This window comes from Phoxinus phoxinus (assembly GCF_949152265.1).
Source record: "Phoxinus phoxinus genome assembly, chromosome: 12".
NCBI lineage: Eukaryota > Metazoa > Chordata > Actinopteri > Cypriniformes > Leuciscidae > Phoxinus > Phoxinus phoxinus.
Window position 1 is genome coordinate 32,178,610 of NC_136887.1, and position 19,246 is coordinate 32,197,855.

At 36.1% G+C, this 19,246-nt stretch overlaps 3 protein-coding genes across 3 annotated transcripts; 1 reads left to right on the forward strand and 2 right to left on the reverse strand.

Moving 5' to 3' along the window:
* Window positions 1-892: 892 nt before the first annotated feature.
* On the forward strand, window positions 893-1,846 carry LOC307008254 (putative UDP-sugar transporter protein SLC35A4; the record flags this gene model as incomplete). Its single annotated transcript, XM_079630949.1, has 1 exon — window positions 893-1,846. One exon carries the CDS (start codon window positions 893-895, stop codon window positions 1,844-1,846), a length of 954 nt encoding a protein of 317 aa, XP_079487075.1.
* Window positions 1,847-3,663: 1,817 nt separating this feature from the next.
* LOC307008255 (uncharacterized protein) lies at window positions 3,664-7,082 on the reverse strand. Its single transcript, XM_079630950.1, has 6 exons — window positions 7,034-7,082; window positions 6,813-6,912; window positions 5,715-5,833; window positions 5,415-5,522; window positions 4,214-4,381; window positions 3,664-3,993 (listed from the first exon to the last, which is right to left on the reverse strand). The coding sequence occupies exons 1-6, from the start codon at window positions 7,043-7,045 to the stop codon at window positions 3,790-3,792; spliced, it is 711 nt and encodes a 236-aa protein (XP_079487076.1). The 5' UTR covers window positions 7,046-7,082; the 3' UTR covers window positions 3,664-3,789.
* A 2,864-nt stretch (window positions 7,083-9,946) lies between these two features.
* cd74a (CD74 molecule, major histocompatibility complex, class II invariant chain a) lies at window positions 9,947-15,051 on the reverse strand. Its single transcript, XM_079630360.1, has 8 exons — window positions 14,782-15,051; window positions 13,518-13,687; window positions 13,220-13,332; window positions 13,070-13,121; window positions 11,644-11,739; window positions 11,367-11,564; window positions 10,445-10,462; window positions 9,947-10,317 (listed from the first exon to the last, which is right to left on the reverse strand). Exons 1-8 carry the CDS (start codon window positions 14,856-14,858, stop codon window positions 10,313-10,315), a joined length of 729 nt encoding a protein of 242 aa, XP_079486486.1. The 5' UTR covers window positions 14,859-15,051; the 3' UTR covers window positions 9,947-10,312.
* Window positions 15,052-19,246: the final 4,195 nt, after the last annotated feature.

The following is a 19,246-nucleotide window of genomic DNA, read 5'->3' on the forward strand; positions in this document are numbered from 1 at the left end:
GTGTTTTGAGGTTTATATGTGAGTGTGGATTTGGATTTTATAATGAAGACCGTTATAATGGGCATCATGTAGGGCTGCACGATATGGCTTAGTGCGATTATCACATCGCAAAGGCTGTGATTTAACTAAATAAATGTTTCAGAGTGAAGCGCAGCGCTGTTTATTTACACACGCCGGTGTTCACAGCACGGTTCACAGTCTCTGCATTGTGCAAAAGAGAAGATTCATGGTTGTTTTTCGCCAAAATACAAGTTTGATGGTTTAACGTATGAAGACAGCCATAAATATTAGGATTGTAATTTTACAGTTCTGTCAATTTTACAGTTTACAGAATTACAATTCTTCAGTTACAGTTTTACTGTAAAAAAAATATATTATTTTTCTTAAATTCTTAATTTCTTACAGTAAAATATCACAATAGTTTTTTATTTAATAATAATAATCGTCAAAAATGTTAGTATTTTAATTTGACAGTCGTACTTATTTTTATATTTGTACTGTCAAATTATTATATTATTTTTCTTAACTCATTTTTTATTCTACTGTGAAATATTTCAATAGCAACATTTCTTGTTTAATATTTTTATTTAGTAATTATTACTATTTTATAATTATATTGTTGTATAATTACTAAATCTTTGGCCAAATTGTGCAGCCCTACAAACAAGCACAGCAAACCTCAAAAAGTTTTTTACATCACATTTTAAATCGCAGTTCCAGTTTTTAGCAGGAAAATCGCAAACCGAAGGTTTTCCCAAGTCGTGCGGCCCTAACATCATGTCCATTTTATTTCATACTTTCCTGTTCAAGAATCAAGTTCGTCCTAGTGCTTTTTTTGTTTGTTTTTTTGTAGGGTTTGTGGAGTTTGTACTGTGAAAAGCAGATCGCGAGCATGATTGCGGTAGATAATGTTGGTTCTTCTGAAGCAGAACCTCCACTCAGAAGACGCTGGGTCCTTCTCCTGCTTCTCCTGGTTGTTATTTACGGTTCCCACGCTCCCCTCATCGCGCTCACCAAAGTCGATGGTCACGTTCCCTTCAGCCCGTCGTCATGTGTGGTCCTGATCGAGTTCGCCAAGCTTCTGGTCTCATTCGCCTCCCTGTTGGCATCTGGGAATCTTTCCGCCCTCAAAGTGTCGTTGTCTGTGATGACGGTGGCGCCGTACGCCGTTCCTGCTGTGCTATACGCTTTCAACAACAACCTGGTGGTGTTCATGCAGGCCTACATGGATCCCAGCTCCTTCCAAGTGCTCAGTAACCTGAAAATCGTGTCCACCGCTCTCCTCTACTCGTCCTGCCTGGGGAAGCGTCTCCGGCGCGGGCAGTGGCTCGCTCTCGGGATGCTCGTGGCCGCCGGCGTTTCTCACAGCTACTCCGGTTTCGATCGGGAACCATCAGAGGAGGGCGAATCCACCGGCAGGCTTCACATCACATCCTGGGGTTTGCTGTTGGTGCTCGTGTACTGTTTTATCTCAGGACTGGCCGCCGTCTACACCGAGCGGGTGCTGAAAACACAACGGCTGCCTTTGAGTCTCCAGAATTTGTTCCTGTACGTCTTCGGCGTGGCCATCAATCTGGCGTCGCATCTCTCCGGCGGCGGGCGGCAGGGCTTTTTGGAGGGTTTCTCCACACTCGTTTGGCTCATTATCGCGGGACAGGCCGCTAACGGGCTCCTCATGTCCGTCATCATGAAACACGGAACGGGAATCACACGGCTCTTCGTCATATCCTCTGCTATGCTGGTAAATGGTGTGTTGTCTTGGGGGCTTCTGGGAATACAGCTCACACCTTACTTCCTGTTTCCTGTCGTGCTGATTGGATGGGCTGTGCACCTGTATTACAGGTAGAGTGGACGACGCCAACAAAACAATTCAATAAATGGCCTTTACATTGTCAGTATACTAAAACAAATTGTTGAAATATTTTTTTTTTGGAAGATGTGTAATTTTATTAAGTTGACTGCATATCTGAGATTAACACTTACCACAAATATTTTTATTTAAAAAATATGTAAAAATGTTAAACATGCTTCATTAATATCTTGTGCATTTTGTAAAAAAAATTATAAATAGAGTGTACACCATTGAGGACATCCACAAAAGACTTCATTGCATAACGTATATCATTGCATTTGCTTTTATATCGTTCTTTATGTAATGAACCACAGCGTCTCTCTCATTATTTAATTTCCCTCTTCTGTTTTTTTATTATTATTATTATTTTCTCAGCATGTGCCCTAAAATATCTCTGTTGCCTTTGTCCTCATTCTAGAAGTGCATCTTACTATGAATGGACATCATCTCATGAAGACTGAATGTGTGCTGATTTGTTGTTGTTTTTATTCATATGCATCTGTCAGTATTTATTTTGATTAAATGTGTTGAAGTGAATACGAATTGTACAGCGCTCATATTTAAGACTGATTTATGCAAATAAATATATATGGACTTGGTATAAGTGATTAACATGTTTAATGGTTTTACTTGTAAAGTATGTACTTTAAATTTTCATTTTGCAAAACACACTGGGCAAAGAATGGCTAAATATTTTGTGGTCTTTTAATGGTTTTAACCATTTGAATCACAAATCACTGGTCAGGAAATGAGCAATAATCGCACAAATACTGTAGATAAAGTAGTTGAGCATTGAATAGCCTTCCCATTTGTTTTCTTTAATGTTTAAACTCGCAGACCGCGTTTACAGGAAGAAGAGTCAGTGTTGTTCCACTCAATGTTAATGTCTTCAAACTGTTTATTAGTAGTTGAAAAATGTCTTGCAGTTCGTTTGAGTTTAATATGAGACCAAATATTCACTATAAGGATCAAATCTGGACTCTGACCAGGTCACAACATGAGCTTGATGGACTTGATCTTTGGACCGGAGCATCTTGTTGAAAAATAACATCTGATCATTCCTAGATAACATCTTTCCCTTTGTAGGATGCAAGCCATTCTGCAACATTCTCCTGACTTTTCACAGTGAAGAAGCTCACCAATACCAGCAGTTAACACTGACATTTCCTCCGCGCTTCACTGTGGTAGAGATGCATTTATTATATTTATCACCAGATCTTCTGGAGCGTCACCAACTCGTGTTTCATTGTTTCACACAACCGGCCGAATAAAACTTCCCATTTTCTGCCAAAAACTTCATTCTGTCTTTGATGTTTATCTGAGACAGCGATAGCTTTTTAAGTAGTGCATTTGCTTGCATTTTTATTAATTTCCTGACCATTGATTTGTGTCTGAGACAAATAAAAGCTTAGTGTTTAGCCATTTTGGGCTCTGCCCTCTATATAATCGTATTTAATTTTTTTAAATGAGTGTTTACTGCACCAAATATGCAACGCTTTACATTTTGCTACCAAATTATATGTATTCTCTAGTTAACTGAACTTATACTGTGAAGTTTTCATCGACATCTCACGATTTCACTAGTTTAGACAGACAAACTGCTTGACACGTTACTCGTCATGCAACGCAATGCATTCCTGTTTGTTTTACTCACTGAAGCCCTCCATGGACAATAAGTTGAAAATGTCACGTCATGCCTCCTTTATTAGAGCCTTGTACAATTCAGATTGTTTCAAAGCAGCTTCTCAGTAATAAACAGGAAAATAACAGAATCAACCATGCAAACTTGAGACAAGTTCAAATATGAGACAAATTCAAACTAAAAAGTCAATAGTGTCATTATTCAGCTCGAGTCAGTTCAGTGTTGATTCAGTTCAGCTCATCAATTATGAAATGATTTCCATTAATAATCACTGGAAAAAGCTTGATTTGATGTTTTACAGTATCTTATTGGGCATGTTGTCTCTGTGTGAATCAGTGTGAGTCTGAGTTTTCCGGAGCTGCTGAACCTCCTCCTGGAGCTGCAGGTTTTGTGAGGACAGGTGAACCGCGTCCTGGATGGTGTCTATGAGAAGAGCCCTGTACCGGCTCTCTGACATCCTCCTCTGCTCCTCCAGAACCTCACGAAACGCCCTGAACACCTGAACACGCGTGCAGAACACAGACCGGACACTAGATGACAGTATTCGGATGGGAAATGGAAACTTGGGCACTATATTGAAACAAAACTTTAGCAGATGAGTAAGCCTATCGGTGAATTCAGAACTGGAAGAAGACAGATGAAATATTAATGTTGGGTTTTCTTAATTTCTTAATTTGGTTTTCCAATCATTAAAAGCCGTAAATGTCCCGTGTTGTCACCTGTAGACTCTCCTCTCTGAGCTCATGGACCTCCTGCTGGTGCTGTTGGTTCTGGTCCTCCAGATCCACATACGCTTGCTGGTTCTCCCTGCGCAGCGCCTCGATCTGAAGAACCAGGACGTGTCTCTCTCTGCGCAGGTACGACATCTCCCCCTCTACACCACTCACCTGCGGACGGGACAGAGACAGTCACATGATCAGGACGGCCCGTTTGAGGTCTTTTCGGACGGGACAGAGACAGTCACATGATCAGAACGGCCCGTTTGAGGTCTTCTGGGGCGGGACAGAGACAGTCACATGATCAGAATGGCCAGTTAAAGGTCTTCTCGGATGGGACAGAGACAGTCACATGATCAGAACGGCTCGTTTGAGGTCTTCTCGGACGGGACAGAGACAGTCACATGATCAGAACGGCCCGTTTGAGGTCTTCTGGGACGGGACAGAGACAGTCACATGATCAGAACGGCCCGTTTGAGGTCTTCTGGGACGGGACAGAGACAGTCACATGATCAGAACGGCTCGTTTGAGGTCTTCTCGGACGGGACAGAGACAGTCACATGATCAGAACGGCCCGTTTGAGGTCTTCTGGGATGGGACAGAGACAGTCACATGATCAGTACGGCCCGTTTGAGGTCTTCTGGGACGGGACAGAGATAGGCACATGATCAGAACGGCCCGTTTGAGGTCTTCTCGGACGGGACAGAGACAGACACATGATCAGAACGGCCCGTTTAAGGTCTTCTGGGACTGGACAGAGACAGTCACTCACATGATCAGAACGGCCCGTTTAAGGTCTTTTGGGACGGGACAGAGACAGTCACATGATCAGAACGGCCCGTTTAAGTTCTTCTGGGATGGGACAGAGACAGTCACATGATCAGAACAGCCCATTTGAGGTCTTCTCGGACGGGACAGAGACAGTCACATGATCAGAACGGCCCGTTTGAGGTCTTCTCGGACGGGACAGAGACAGTCACATGATCAGAATGGCCTGTTTGAACGGCTCGTTTGAGGTCTTCTCGGACGGGACAGAGCCAGTCACATGATCAGAACGTCTCGTTTGAGGTCTTCTGGGACGGGACAGAGCCAGTCACATGATCAGAACGTCTCGTTTGAGGTCTTCTGGGACGGGACAGAGACAGTCACATGATCAGAACGGCCCGTTTGAGGTCTTCTCGGACGGGACAGAGACTGCTCTCACCTGCTCCTCTTGTAGTTCTCTCTCCATCTTCATCAGCTCATCCTCGATCAGTCTCTCGTGAGTCTCTCTCAGTCTTGTTCTGCGCTCCAGGAGTTTCTCATGAACCCCCTGAGAGACACACACATTCACACACAGTTAAAACGCCTGCTGTGCGGCGTTACATCAGTGCAATATGTTAACACTTTACAATAACGTCCCATTAGTAAACACCAATTAATGCATTTGCTAAAATAAATGCTGGACTGTGTTATCAGGTGCCAGCAGTCAGACTGAGTTTCTGTCTCCTGATTGGCCACTCACCATGCTAGTGGCGTGTGATTGGTGGGGTTCTCTGTGTGTCTCCTGTAATCTGATCTCCTCCTTCAGTTGTCTGATTCGGTTCATTCTCTCCTGATTCCTCTGAATGCTGGTCCTGCCCTCTGAAATCATCAGCATCAGCATCATCATCATCATCATCATCAGCATCATCATCATCAGCATCAGCATCATCATCATCATCATCAGCAGCAGCAGCATCATCATCATCATCATCATCATCGTGTTAGTGCAAGGATGTAAGTTACCTCCAATAATTAGATATGGTCAAATTGTCCCCCAATATTTGATACTATTTATGTTGCTCTACTGCACTACATTTTTCTTTGTGTTGTTAGGATGACAGTAAGTTTTCAAAGTTATTTTATTAAGCCGATCCGCCTCTGAGGTCTAGCAGTGCTCGTCTATGACCAAATATTTGAGATGGCCAATCAAATAAAAGAAGGCGGGGTTTAATGTTAGTAATAAAGCCGAATATATATTCCAGCTCAATGCTTCCATTCAGGGCTATTATTGTTAATGAGACATTTTGTAGCATTTTGTTCATTGAAATCAAGCTAAATAAAATTAAATATGAATATTAGATTTAAAAAAACTTAAAATGAAAAAAGCACATAACAAAAATGCTAAAATGAAAAAAGCTAATTCATATATTTTTTTAAAACAATTATAGTATATAATTAATACTAAAATAACACTGCTTTCATTTTAACGTTAAATAATGTGATGTAACTGTTATGACAGAAATGCAAGTAGCTAATATCCAGTATCAACAAACTATATTCAAGGTATTTAATTATACACTTCAATACCTCCAATACACTTTAACAGATCCATTTGCATACTAGGCATATGAAATATTATAAACTGTATATTTTAAAATACAAAATATGATTTGCAAATAGTTCAAATACATTACTTTACAATAGATACTAGTTGATTTTCTATTTTATTTTCTTGAATCCCTTAATCCCTAATTTCTTTAATTTATTTGAAGATTTTATATATTTGTGAAAGCAACAATAAAAAAAAACCTAGCAATTGTTCAATCGTGGTTATGGTCAATATGTCAGACTGATGTACCAGTGATATGCATCTCCATCTCTTGTCTGAGGAGCTCCTGCAGATCTGTCTTACTGTCCGCTGTCTCACACACCTCTTCAGCTCTGCCTCCATCAGCCCCCTACACACACACACACACACACACACACTCAACTCCTCCATCAGCATTAAACTCATATATCACACAAAACATGAGCAGTTATGTAGCAGGTTTATCTTATTATTACTCTTTTGTTACTCACGGATGTGTCCATGTTCTTGTGTTAAAGCTGCTCTGAACTGAAGCTCTCTGTCTCTGTGTGTGTGTGTGTGTGTGTGTGTGTGTGTGTGTGTGTGTGTGTGTGTGTGTGTGTGTGTGTGTGTGTGTGTGTGTGTGTGTGTGTGTGTGTGTGTGTGTGTGTGTGCGTGCGTGCGTGCGTGCGTGCGTGCGTGCGTGCGTGCGTGCGTGCGTGCGTGCGTGCGTGCGTGCGTGTGTGAGAGAGTGTGTGGTTTCACTCTCTTGAAATATTCATTACACATACAGTGTTCACTTTCACCTGTGTCTGTATTGTTTAAATGTTGCGTCCAGGGCATAATAACCCATTATTATAGGGTTATAACAAATAAATAAAAAACTTCAAACGTTTTACTTCAAATAAAGCTGAAAAATGAAAAAAAATATGAAAACTATATATCAAAAATAACAAAATGTGCAAAAAAATGACTAAAACTTTAACAAAAACGAACAAAAATCCAAATGAACACTGATTAAATGTATCTGAATAATTCATAATCATCCGCTCAGTTTATTGTGAGATTAATTTCCTCGCTGACCTCATGCATATCTCTCATTACAAATGCATCATTTTAAGGAAGTCACAATGTTTTTTTAACCATGTTCGACATAAACAGGGACATGAAACTGAGCATTTCTGTTTTGAGAAAGAGAGGAAGGTTGAGAAATTGAACAGATGTTTTAGCATCAGCTGAACTGAGCAACTCCTTCGACAGATGATTTCCACTGTATCCGTTTAGTGCTTTCAGTGACATCACACAGTATTTCTACATGAATTCAGAGGAGAACTGAATTAAAAAGCATTAAAACACTCAACAAAACCTCAGATATGATGAAAGAAAGTGACGTTAGTGAAGCAATTATATTAATTTATATATTAATATTATATTATTTATTTATATACTTTATAATAGTGTATATTTATATATTAACTCATGTGTGTGTATATATGTATCATACACACAAGTTTTATATATATATATATATATATATATATATATATATTTACATTTTAGTTTGTCATTTGATCATTTTAAAAAATATTAATTTGATATATTTTTTCAATTGATTTTTATTTTATATAAATTTAATTTCTATTTAGCTTTAATTCAATTTTATTTTAATTTGTTCATCAACTTCAAATTTGTTCATCAACACACGCACACACACACACACACACACACACACACACACACACACACACATATATATATATACACTGTATATTAGTTCATATTTTTAGGCTTTATTTTTATATTTACATATCTTTTATAATATATGAATATTGTAACAACACACCAAACTCAGAAGCAAGTTAGAACGCAGTTGCTGGAGGTTTATTACAATAATAAACTGAGACGACAGAAGAGCAGGAATGCAGGGATCCAGTAGATCTTCAACACAACAGAGATCAGGGGTGGACAAAGTACACAACTTCCTTACTTGAGTAAAAGTACAGATATTACTGGTCAAATATAACTCCGTTACAAGTAAAAGTTGTAAAGACAGATTTTTACTTAAGTAAAAGTACAGAAGTACTGATTTTTAAAAGTACTTAAGTATAAAAGTAAATGTCAATTCATTGTTTTATTATTGTTGCATTGTTGCATGTAATAACCAATTTACAGTATTAAGCCTCTGAATCTCTGCCTACCCTCATATCAATATCACATTTATTTCTAGAACACAGTTCCAGTAGTGGGATTGAATAAGTCACTCAATAACGTCCACAATGGTTTCGGACACACAAATGGCTGTTCCCAGTTTTTTGGCTTTTAGTATGAATATGTTAGCCTTGCTATCTATAAGCTAGTGTGTTCCAAAACAATGACACAATTTGCATTTAGAAGACCAAACCCAACGTTGAAAATTAAAATCATGTTGATGTCAGAATCTAACGTCAGATTGACGTTAATCTCCAACGTTGGACAGACGTTGTATTGTGGTTGAAAATCGGTTGGCGTCAGAAACCAACATCAGTCGAGTTCTGGCGTCAACCAGACTTTCATTTCCAACCAAAATGCAACCAAATCATCCCTGACGTTACTACTCTCTACTCAAGGCCCTTGACAGAAATGTAGTGGAGTAAAAAGTACGATATTTGTCTTTCAAATGTAGTGAAGTTAAAGTAAAAGTTTCCAGAAAAAATAATACTCAAGTAAAGTACAGATACTCAAAAAGTGTACTTAAGTACAGTACTCAAGTAAATGTACTTTGTTACTGTCCACCTCTGGCAGAGATGAACACGTTTACTCAGGTATTTACTCAAGTCTCTGCTTTCTTTAAACAGGGTGATGAAGGAGGCTATCTATGTATCTATATATCTCTCTATCTTTCTCTATCTATTACTTCTATTATTCAGTGAAAATGATCTGAAAGAGGAAGTGCATGACGGGATATTTAAAACCCCTAAGCTGCATGTTTTTCACAGAACTGTTCATGTTTTTATCTCTAATGATTGAATGATGAAATCATACTATCGCATATATGATTATTACATTGATCAACATGCTGATTTATCAGAATCTGATATTTCAAATCATATATGCGATCTGAAAAGTACTTTAAATACCTTTTCCTGCTATTTTATTGCATTGCAAAGATTTATTGTCTTATTTTATCGACATGTGTGATTTATTTAGTGTGTTCAGACAGCATATAATATTATTCAGCATATTTTAACCTCCAGCTGTGGCTTCATGCATTATGTGCACATGATCTTCTACTTTAATGCACAGAGATCATTCAGATAGAGCTGAAAATATTCCTGTTTAATAAATAATATTCATTCTTACACCCTTTTCTGGCGTTTCTAGTATTGTTATAGTGTAAATAGTCTTTAAATAAATACAATTTGACCGTTTCACAGATCACAGACACATTTGGAAAAAGCATGTGTTTATTAAAGGCCTTTTATTTACACTCGTACAATCACTCTGATATTCATCCGCCTCTGACAACATGCCTTGGGTTAAAAATTAAAATAAAGAGATGATATCACACAGAAAACTTACTATAGATATTATTAGAATAAGGGTTAGGCCAGCGTTAACATCTCGTAGAAATATCGCACTTATGTTTATCTATTGAACACAGGTCATTAGAGATCTTAAGTAGAAAAGTTATTAGATTATATCCATTGAATTGCGTTCACATGGACTGATTGATCCTCAGAGATGCAATAGTGACAGTTATTAAGATTTGAACTATTGCTGGAGAAGATGGTCCCGTTGTGGATGTACTGGCTTTAATCTGGAGAGAGAGAGAGAGAGAGAGAGAGAGAGAGAGAGAGAGATGGACATTAGTGCTGGTATTTTAGCACATTTTCACTACATGAGTGTATTGGGGACATCAGTAAATGACACACACAGAGACTTACCCAAAACATCAGCAGCACCTGTGAGGATCCATCATCAGACGAACACACAAAACAACAGAGACAAGGACGTCAATGAATATTGAGTACATGTGATTGATTTATTTTTGATTGACTATTAATTTCTAGTTTATGTTCCACTGGTAACGGTAAACTGTATTTACTGTACTTTGCATTTAATTCAACTTTTTCATGACAAATTATATTAGCAGACAATGTAGCTTTCGGGTATTGAAATAAAGCTGATATAAAATAAAATATAAATATTAGATGAAAAACTTAAACTTAAAAAACTTACATCGCGACTAAAATAAAATAAGTTGAAGTAATAAAATAATAAATTAAAGCTAAATAGAATAGAACTAAAAAAAATGTAAAATGAAAAGCTAATTCAAAATATTAATTAATATTATAACAGTATATAAATAATAGTAAAATGTGTCAAGGTTTATTTTTCATTTTTATGACACAATAAAAAACAGAGACCTGAGTGTTGTTATTGTTAACTGAAACTATTAAAAATGGTTTTCTTTATTTGACATAAAACTGAAATAAAATAAAATATAAAATATAAATATTAAATATTTAAAAAACTTGAATGACCATTAGAAATGTTGCCCTGGCCACTAACTGCAATAATTAAGTTGAAGTATTAATACTTGCAATAAAAATAAACTAAAGCTAAATAGAAATATGTAAATTACGTGTACACTAATAAAAATGACAAAAGCACATAACTAAATGAATAAAACTTAAACTAAAAAAGAAAAAAGTGATAATATAGTATATGAATAATTCTAAAATAAAAGCATAATTTAATATAGCAATTTGAGAGCAGATTTATTCTTCATCGTACCTCTTTTACTACTGGGTCATTTATATTTGTGCAGCTAAAGCACATCTATACCGCTGTCCTGAAACGCACCTGAGTCACAGTGGGGTCGCCCGCGCTGGAGTGTGCCCGAGATCTCCTTGCCGTCTTTGTCCACACACCAGCAGTAGCCGGTGCTGTGCCAGCACTGCATGGGCATGTAGTTGCCCTGCTCGTCACACTGAGGCTGGAAGAAGCCGGGTCTCACCTGCCGCTCAGACTCCAGCTTACACTTGTTCTCCAGTTCAACAGCTGCAGAGAGACACGCGCGTCACGTGAAGATCTGTGTGAGGTGTGTGTGAGTGAGTGTGTGTGTGTGTGTGTGTCTCACCTGACGCAGGTGAGCTCTTCAGCTCCTCACTTGTGTCCACCATTAGAGGCAGACTCCCCATTGGCAGATTCATCCTCTTCGCCATCGGTCTAAAACCTTGTGACAGAACATGCAGAATTAGCAAGAGCTTGTGAGACAGTTTATTGAGAATGTGGTCACAGGTGTTGTTACGCACACTGTAAAAAATAAAAAGTTGAGTTAACTGTCCCACAATTTCCCCATTGTGGGACAAATAAAGGTTTTTCTTATCTTATCTTAACTTAAAAACAATAAAGCAACCAGCTGCAGAGCATTTTTGAGTTTACTCAACTACAGTGGTTGATGTTGTGTCAAAACATTTTTGAAAGTTCTCTGAAACTATTGGTTTAAGTTAAGTAAACACAGTAAGTAAACACAGTAAGTAAACACAGTTAAGTAAACACAAAGTAAATACATCTAACTAGTCATTATGAGTTTGTTGAAAGTTGAATAGGAGGTTGAGCAAACTTTAATAAATCAGTACGCACAACTATATATAGGCCTGAAGTTCAGTAAACTCAAAATGCAGCTGATTGCTTTATTTTTTTAAGTTAACTCAACTTTAATTTTTTTACAGTGCATGAAAACGAGCTTATATAAATAATACGAAAATATTCTATATTTTTCCCATTTTCATTAAGTTTTAGTTTTATTAATTTGGTCAATTATGTGCTTTTGTCATTTAAAACAATATATATTTTTAATATATTTTAGTTTTAATTTAATTACATTTTTATTTGTAATTTTAATACATCCACTTCAAAAAAAAAATCAGTTTTTCGTTTTTCGGCCTGAACGCGTTTTTCCATCTAATGTTTATATATTATTTCATTTCAGCTTTTTTAGATATATAATTTTAATTATATATTTTATATAAATATTATATTTTTATAATATGTTAAATAATGTAATATATTATATTACATTTATTTTTCACATTATTTATTTATCCATCTATCTTGTGTTCTGTAGGGTGATGTTTTTCAAATGTTGTATATTAGCTTTTATTTTTATATTTTTGTATATTCAGTTTAAGTTTTGTTGATTTTTATGTAGGCCTATGTGCTATTTAATTTGTAAAAAATTTGAATATATTAATATTTATTTTTGTAATATTAGTACTTCATCTTAAACATTTTATTTCGGTTAGTTGCGAAAGAAACATTTATAAAGTTTTTCATCTAATATCTATTATTTCTTATTTTGTTTCGGCTGTATTTTAATGACCAAAAATGCTGCCAATCTATTATTATCATTATTATATTTGTTTATAATATATTAAATGATACATTTTATATATCAATTGTGTATTGTACTTATATATATATATATATATATTATTATTTTTTAACTTATTTCTTATACATTTTTCATATTATCGATTTATTCTGTATGTTGGTGACTGTACCGTCCAGTTGTCCGCTGCCCTCTCTCTGGTTTGTGAAAACCGGTTGCAGTTTCTACAGAAAAGAATAAGAAACCGATATTCAGAATTGAATGAACAGAAACCCATGCACCACTATTGCATTTCTGTAAATAATTGTCAGTTTTCCGTCACCAGGAGGGGAGTGCTCTTCTTCTTGTCGGCGGTCTGGTCCGAGGTTTCGTCAGAGAAGTCCTTCAGCAGGGCCATGCTGTTCATGGGCAGGTGCATCACTTTTGGAGGACCAGCTGACAGACCAAACATGAACATGATAAGTCTCATTTGCCTTTTGAACTAATATTTTTAGAAAAGCCCTTTGTTTAATGAGAACAGTGGTTTATAGGCCGGGGATAATGTGCATGAATGATTTGCTGGTTGTATTTCTGTAAATGAATAGCATATAAAGCGTGTTTCTGATGCACTGGTTAAATACCTGACATCTTTCGGGTCAGCTCAGTCTTCAGCTTCTCCTGGCCGCTGCTCAGGGCACTGATGTGTTCCTTCTGACCCCAGACGAAGTAAGCGGTCAGCGCCTGACCCGCCAGGAGAAGACATGCCAGAACCGTCAGTCCGGCCACCTTCAGGGCCTTTCCATTGGGGTTCCTGCGACACACACACACACACACACACACCATTAGACGCGGTCTCAGCACGTTCTGCTCTTCAGGGGAGTTTCCACACTGACGGTCACTGCTGTGGGTGTTTATCTGTAATAACACCATGGTCTGTCCACCAACAAAAGTGTATTCCCCTTCAAGTAAAAGGGAATATTTCTATGATTCACGCCACTATTTTGAATTGTTTGAGATCCTGGGAATTTTTGTTGTGGGTAATTTGCTATTCATTTGATTAAAAAAAGAGAGGGAGAAACTGCTTCTATTTTTGGATTATTTAAATCTCTTTTGTAAATCACTTTGGAGTCTGCTTATTGAATAAATGTAAATCTATATGGTTTAAATAATAATAACTAATATACAACTAATGAATGTCCAATGCAGGGATATTTTAGTTATTCAGAATTCAAATTAAAACCATTTAAAAAAAACGACTTAAAAAACTACATAGAATATTTGTAATTTAAAAAAAAATTATTTGTCACACCACAGGACTTTTTAAAATGTAGGCTACTAGTGAAGGAAAAAAAAGTTATTAAAAAATATAGAGTTAAACATTCATAAAATTCCATTAAAAAAGATCATATTTAAATGTCCATGTTTTTTGTCAACAGCTCATTAAAAAAAAAAACGTGCCCAATATATAAACAACCAATCACTAACGGCAGCGCGTGTGACGTCACGGGTAGCGAGGCAGAGATTTATTTCCATTTATTCGCCTCTATTTTGGAATTTTAAAGTAGGCTAAATAACTTCAGTAAGATATGTATCAAAATGAGTTTGTACTAGTTGCGTCCCTTTTGAGTCACGGAATCATTTTAATAATGATTAATTGTCATTAATAGGCTTAATTAATGCTTTTAAATTTACACGCACAATAGCCTACTGGAGTTTTGCATGCAAGAAAAAGTTAAACGCAGCAAAGCATGCACTCTTAAACATTTACCCTCACAAATGCTAGACTCTATTATAATTGTTATCATGCAATAATGCCATTTAATAATATATAGCCACAACTGAAACTAACAAATTATTTTATTAGCCTATGTCCCACAAACAAACAAACAAATAAATAAACATTACCGAGTTGGTCCGCGAGTCAGGATAGTCTCTTGGCTCGGCACGCGATGAATCAGCGCATCGTTTTGATGATCCTCCATCACTGGTGTTTCTAGTGTGTGTGAGTGAGTGACTGACTGAGTGTGTGTGTTTATTCCGAATGAAAGTCACTGTGTCTCCCAGAAGGTTTTATGCACTACCGAAACCCGCTTTTCAGGATGTCTGTGGCGGAAAGCCCCTGAATCTACAGATGTGAACCTGAGCCTGATTCGCGCATCTTCACATCTCAAATGTGATTGGCTGATGAGAGCAGCGTCATTAGTTGATGGAGAGACTGAAACTTCAACTAATATATGGCCATGAGAAAGTGCTTGATAAAAACAAAACACTGAACATAAATATTCCACTTTCAGTTTTTTATGCAAAATGATCAAATATTTCAGAGAGGGATTTGACATCAATAGGGTGACACTTTCTAATAATTCTGTTAAATCACTATAAAGATCATAGATTAAATGCATTCAGGTCCATATGAAAAAATATGCATCAAAGTGTGACATTTATATTGTCATATTTATAGGCTTTTGTATAGCCTATTGTATACAATATTATTACTATAGTATAGCCTTTATGAAATTCACATTAATGTATATCAAGGCTAAAAAATGTGCTGCCTTAAATTTGAGTTTAAAGTTTAATGAGTTAAAGCAACAAACATATGTTGTCCTTTCTATGTAAACTGCATAATGAGTAAAGTTTTATAGGCTGAGTAACGCAAGTTATTATAAAGTTTTATAAAGTCTTTGCAGGGCTATATAATGTTGTAGGCAACATCACGGTGAAATAAACACATAAACATTGTAAAATGTGAGTGAATTAGTGCAGGTTCTGCTTAGATACAACTGACTCATGCGTCCAGTTTCTCTGATTGGACACCGCAGAACAAAACATTATGACATACAACCTTCCTTTTGCAGAAACATTTATTCTAAAACACAGAACTGAGAAATAAAGAATCACGCCCGCAAAACTCCACCATCCTTTCCAAGTAAAATGTCAAACATGAAGTGAAATCAGAGATATGGTCTTTAGATCTATGGGTTGACTTTTCCCAAGCTCTGATTTATCAGAAATGTGTTGTGGAAGCCGTGTTGTGTTGTGTTGTGTGTGTTGTGGAAGCTGTGTTGTGTTGTGTTTTACAAAAAAATATGTTTAATATAAGCAAAAAATAACACTATTGCAAATTATTTTCTGTTGCTGCTGTAAAAATAATCACTGAATGTGATTTTGTGGGTAATCTGTACATAATCAAATGATGAGATATCCAAACACAGTTAAGTCAAATCTCAGTTTCTATATATATATATATATATATATATATATATATAATATATATATGAATATGAATGAGTGAATGAATGGGTGAATGTGAGGCAATAAAGCACTTTGGTGACCATGGGTCTTTTAAAGCGTTATATAAATACAGTCCATTTACCATTTATATATCAAATGAAATCATCAATACACATAGGCCTACTCTTAAAATGCACAACATTTTTGCATAATATATATTTTTAAAATATATTTCAAAAAGTGATCTACTTTATTAATATATTTCCCAAATGGAGACGTCAGATGTATTAATAGGGACACACACCTTGTAAACATAAACACAACACAATGTAAAAAGATTTGCAAAAGATTTAGTTGTGTTTCAAGGAAGCAGAGGAAGACAACAATATCTGCATACAATACTTTCACTTTTATTTTTGATTAATTAGAATATAAATCGAACTTCACAGTTTTTGAGAACTAATTTAACTCTTAAATCACTTAGTTCAATAATTTAAGAAACAACTCATGTTATAATATTATTGTATACATACTTAAACAAACAACTGATGTTTTTTTCCATGAATGAGATTATCTAAATATCTTAATATTTTATAAAGAGAGAGGAACAAAACAGTTGAATTCAGATTTGCTGACGTCACATGAGAGATAAAGACTGAATTCAGAAGAACCCAACAAGGAATCATTTTAAAGATGACTGAATTACACATAAACACAATCGTGTTCTCAGTGAACGCTCCTGCTGTTAAACTGTAAAAAACACACACTCACAAACAAACACATTTATTCTCCCTCATATAATATTATTTTCCTCACTGTCTCTCAGACACATAATTCATGCAACATCAGAAACACATAAAACTGAAGTCATTGCGAGCATTTGAGGGTTTTGTAAGGGTTTGGATAGTAAATCCTTCCGATGGATTTGGTAACCTTGAGTCATTCTTCACTAGAGTTAATTATATTATGCATTATTATAATATGTATAGTATATAGTAATCCTCTGGGAGGTGGTAGTGGTTATTGATTAGTGAACCACATTCAAGTGAACACTACTAAATTGTTAATCAAAGATTCTTGTTAATTACTAGTAGACTAGTGCATTACTCATTTGTTCCTCAAGTGTTACCATCACATCTTCTCATATCTTTCACATTCACTGTTATCAGCATCATAACTGCAGTGCTGAGGATATACACACTCTCCCTGAGGCCTGGTCCACACTAATACGTTTCGGGGGGTATTTAAAAACGATGACGTACGTTTAGTCATGTGACGCATACATATTCATGTTTATACCAGCATAGTGCCTGTTGTGTGCTATTCACTTTCACACAGTAGCTAAACTGTTACTTTGCACACTCTTCATATCACAGTCCTGCAGAGATGACAGAAAATTCACTCGCATTTGCTGTCCTGCGGTAAAACATGAGAGCAGTTGTGTTTTAGACCACACATAATGGTGAGTCAGTGCTATACCCTGTGCATCAGTGAATACTGAGATATAATAAAATGATCCTGCCAGAGGAATTGTGTGCTAACTTGATTATGTCTTTTATCATCTCAGAGAGCTTTTGTGGGGGTGAATTTGGTGTTTTCCGAGGTTTTGAACGGGACGGAGAGCGTTTTGAAACACAAATCTATATCCGGATTATTAATGCAGGCCTAGACGTATAGCAGATCCTCATATATTGTTTCAGACAATGAATCACCGGCCAGAACTTTCCCTCGTCGCTTCCTCTTCTGTTCTTCCTCAATGTCGGATCCTCTCTCCAATACTACACTGACAAACAAACAAATAACGTCTTTGAGTAAGTAGAAGCTTTTTAGGTTGCATGAAGAACAAGATGGACATAATCAAATCCACTGTGAAAAATTCTAACCTCCCCAACTCAACATTTTCTAGTGACTGGTCACATCTACATTTTTCAATTGGCTCAAGTGAAATTCTGTTTATTGATCAAATTACATTTCTAGAATTTCACTTGGGCCAATTGAAAAATGTAGATGTGACCAGTCACTAGAAAATGTTGAGTTGGGGAGGTTAGAATTTTTTTACAGTGTCCCTAAAAATGTTTTATTATGTGAGAATCCGTTTTATCAAATTGACCCTGATAAATATTAACTGTAAAAAGTAAAACAACTACTCCTTTAGAGCCTTATATTATAGCCTATTGTAAGTTTATATTAATGTACATTCCGCCATATATAATCCACTGTTACTAATTCATATTCAACTTTTTGCTGGCCGTCACATGGACTGCATATATGACAGGGTAAACATCACCATACTTTCCACAGATTATTAATCATAGTAAAGACACTCGTTTTGTGTTACAATTTTCTGAAATGGTCTGTTTAAACACAAAATGTGGCATTATCTAATATCATAATTTTCTAAAATTATCGGTTCATTTTGTTAGAGTTAAAAGTTTTCACAGATGAGATTTTGGATGTCTCTTTTTATAAATCAGCCAGAAAAAAAGTCTTCTTCCAATAGTCTGAAAGAAAACATGTTATGGAAGCAAAAAAAAATAAATGACAGTGATTAATAAACTGTGGCAGGTATGGTGATGTTTACCCTGTTCACCACTAGAGTATTGTCGTGCATGTATAAAGGTCCTAGGCCTATGTCATTTTCAAAACTTTTTTTTATGGAGTTTTCGTATAATGAATGATTCTGGAAAGATGTTTTGTCAGCTGATCATCAATCCATTGAACGCACTGCACTTGTATCACTCATCCTCGGTTTAATTCAGTAATAGTATCCTACCGTATGTCTCTATTTGACTAAGCTCTGGTACTTTGGCACCAGATTGTATTATCGCTCTCTGACCGTTAGTCGTCGCTCTATAACCCATAATTTTATTTTATTTTATTTGTTTCATTATGCTTGGAAACAGAACAGAGATGACAATCGCGTGGTATACAATTTTGTAACAAAATGACAAAAATGTCTGTATAAAATATAACAACAATATGTATACAATGTCATCTGAACATACAGAATAAAGGAAGAAGTTAGCAATGCGTAACTAAAACAAAGAGAAAAATAAAAATAAATGAGAAATAGATGATAGAAAAAACAATAACCATAAAAAAAAAAGATCATGAGGGTAAGATATTATTTTATACA